This window comes from Sinocyclocheilus anshuiensis, unplaced genomic scaffold (genome assembly GCF_001515605.1).
Source record: "Sinocyclocheilus anshuiensis isolate Anshui unplaced genomic scaffold, SAMN03320099.WGS_v1.1 scaffold23434, whole genome shotgun sequence".
Lineage (NCBI taxonomy): Eukaryota > Metazoa > Chordata > Actinopteri > Cypriniformes > Cyprinidae > Sinocyclocheilus > Sinocyclocheilus anshuiensis.
In genome coordinates this window covers 4,265-7,079 of record NW_015558508.1, presented here as the reverse complement: position 1 = coordinate 7,079, position 2,815 = coordinate 4,265, and the positions used below count along the sequence as shown (strand labels likewise).

The following is a 2,815-nucleotide window of genomic DNA, read 5'->3' as shown; positions in this document are numbered from 1 at the left end:
GGGGTCTGAATACTTTCCGTACCCACTGTATGTATATGTATGTGTGTATGTGTATATATATATATATATATAAATAATATGGATGTATGTGCTCTTTATAAATTCCCCAGAGTAGAACATTCATTGGACCTTTTTAAATTCTTGTTTATGGTCCTTTGAGACTGGTTATTTTGGGATGCGTTTGTTATCAAGCAGTAATGTAAATGTAAGGGTATCTCTGACAACTTACTTCAAAACGTGGACATTCATCTTGTAAAATCTTTCATGTTGTTTGTCGTGAATGAGCAATAAGACAATTGAGTTCTTTTTATGTCTTATTTTAAATAATATTATTTTTATTTTGTTTCTGAAAAGCTGAGAGTGAAATGTTATCTTCATACTGCAACTCAAATCCAGAAGTCCCGTATTACAGTGCTTTGAAAAAGAAAAATTCATTGGATATGCTATCCCAAACTTAAGTGGAACGTCCTCAGCACAGCATGAGAACAGGACATCTGGGGACAAGAAGTTAGACATTTTCTGGAATACTAGGACGCTGCAGACGAGTGACTTGAGACTCAAGAGTTTTCTCTGTTTTGCTTCTATGTTGAGGTCTTCTATTTTTAATATTGAGTTCACAGCGTCTAAAATTTGAATACTTCGATTAAAAGTTTATATTAATGGCTCTTCTAATCAAGAGGCTGAAATTTAATCTAGTTGGGATAGCCACATCTCTCTCTCATTCAAAGCGTGTGACAGTTATTGGAGAATGCAGTGGAAGGCAGCTGCAGCGTACCAAACAATCAATCTTCACGTTCCTAAGAGTTTAGTCCCATCTGAAAGATTCATTTGTTCCGAGAAATTCCCTCTTGGGCTTGAGTGTGCGTATATGTTTGAGACGACTTCATCCGAAAAACTGTATTCCTCCATGTGTCAGTTTATGCAAAGTTTAAAGCCTCCTTTTCAGTTTACTGTAGGTATGATAAGAGCTAGAGCTTTTGATGTCTTCCTTAACCAGCTCTAATGCACAGGGGACATGATGGCAGCCCTTCATATTGCTCTTAGGAACCCTCCAATCAACAGCAAGAACCCAGCAATAAAGGTACAGGCTGTTTTAACGAGAACTTTTCAGAATGAAGCATATGGGGCGCCGACTGCTCAATTGCATCTTTCCTGTCTTTCATTCTCTCAGGAAAGAGCTCAGGCTGCGGTATTAAGGGTTCTGACATCATTTAAGAGCAGCGATATAGAGCCTGCTGTTAAATCTCTCGACAAGAATGGAGTCGATCTCCTCATGAAGTACATCTACAAAGGCTTTGAGAGGCCCACAGAAAATAGCAGTGCCATATTGCTGCAGTGGCATGAAAAGGTAAACCCAGGCTATGAAGAGTGAGGTGTAAAGGGGCATTATTTTGTTTTACAAAAACCATTGGATAATACTCCTTTTTGGAGAACTTCAGATAACATAAAACGGTTTTAATGGCAAATGTGGAACACGTTTTTCTTTCTGTCTTTGATAACAGGCATTTGCCATTGGAGGACTAGGCTCTATTGTTCGAGTTATGACAGCCAGGAAGACTGTATGACTACCTGACCGGACCTGAAACAGTGACGCTAAGAGACGCCGAGGACACAAGGCAGATTTGCCTGTTACTTAAAGGAAAGAAGAAAAGACCATCGTTTTGAATGCTACTGTCTTGATGAAGAAAAAACCTATGAACTGTAAACGGTAGAGAAACACCGAAGCACTCGTTTCAAACGGAAAAAAATTTGCTTGTGTAAAAGTGAAGTACCGTTCTAATGTCAGTATATCATAAATTATTCTGATATACTGGCATCAGAAAGATTTCAATCCGACATGGTTTTGAGTGGGAAAAATTGTACTGTGGAAGACAAAACTATTCAGCTGTGTGTGACATGGTGAATACAGCATACTGCATATTTAAGATCGAGTGAGTGCGAGCAGCAAAAGTGAGCTAGTACATATGAGGTTGTTATTGGATATGAGGTGTTTTCTGTGCTAAAAAAATTTATTTAATCAATGTTTTATTTTCTTATTTTATTTCACATCTTTGGTCCCATACTCTTTTGTTATGTTTTTGTGCAGAGATTTAATAATGGAACCAGTGATGTACACCAAAGTGGTAGAGTGGGGATCATCATAAAGTGCCTGCTACAATAAAGTAAATGGATCTCCTTTATGTCGTCATCTGTGTTTGATTCCTTTTTAATGCAGTATTTATGTAGAGTATGAACCTGTTATTATTTGCCTCACCGGCGCTATAATAAAATGGTAATACTGTACCACAGTCATGTCTACCCTGTTTGACCGCTCTATCAGGACGGTGACCTACAGAAGCAGGAAGGGCAGGGTAATTAAGATAATACATATCAGGAAATGAAGATAAAGGGGTCTATATAGTATTCTGAAGGATGTGCTACTGATAACTTCTATCATGCCAAGACCAGTTCCTCTGGGATATCATTGAAGGAACAGGGCACTGTAATCTCACTGCTGGGCGGCACAAGAACCAGGAGACGGATTCATCTATAAATATACAAAAAAAATTCACAGTGTATAATATGGATTGAATCTACTTTTTGTTTTTACTCCTGGGAATTTGAGTATATGAGGAGTTTTACAATGCAGTCTTAATTAGGGATGCACTGATATTTAAAAAAATCTGGCTGACAATTATTTGTATGTTATGGCTGATACTAAAAACTAATATCAATCATTTAAAGCATTGCAACACTATAATGGATACTGGATTTAAAAAGTAATATTTCTGAAATTTTATAAAGACTGCATTTAACAGCGTTTTTACGTTACAGT

At 37.3% G+C, this 2,815-nt stretch overlaps 1 protein-coding gene across 1 annotated transcript; it reads left to right on the top strand.

Moving 5' to 3' along the window:
- The first annotated feature begins 141 nt into the window (after nt 1-141).
- On the top strand, nt 142-2,180 carry LOC107679367 (actin-related protein 2/3 complex subunit 5-like protein). Its single transcript, XM_016474886.1, has 3 exons — nt 142-1,081; nt 1,172-1,348; nt 1,503-2,180. The coding sequence occupies exons 1-3, from the start codon at nt 1,016-1,018 to the stop codon at nt 1,563-1,565; spliced, it is 306 nt and encodes a 101-aa protein (XP_016330372.1). The 5' UTR covers nt 142-1,015; the 3' UTR covers nt 1,566-2,180.
- Nucleotides 2,181-2,815: the final 635 nt, after the last annotated feature.

What these genes read in the sequence shown, in the direction of transcription:
- LOC107679367 (XM_016474886.1), top strand. Translation starts at nt 1,016, where the DNA reads ATGATGGCAGCCCTTCATATTGCTCTTAGGAACCCTCCAATCAACAGC. An exon ending in GCAAGAACCCAGCAATAAAG is followed by an intron (nt 1,082 to 1,171) that starts GTACAGGCTGTT and finishes TCATTCTCTCAG; the next exon opens with GAAAGAGCTCAGGCTGCGGT. An exon ending in TGCTGCAGTGGCATGAAAAG is followed by an intron (nt 1,349 to 1,502) that starts GTAAACCCAGGC and finishes CTTTGATAACAG; the next exon opens with GCATTTGCCATTGGAGGACT.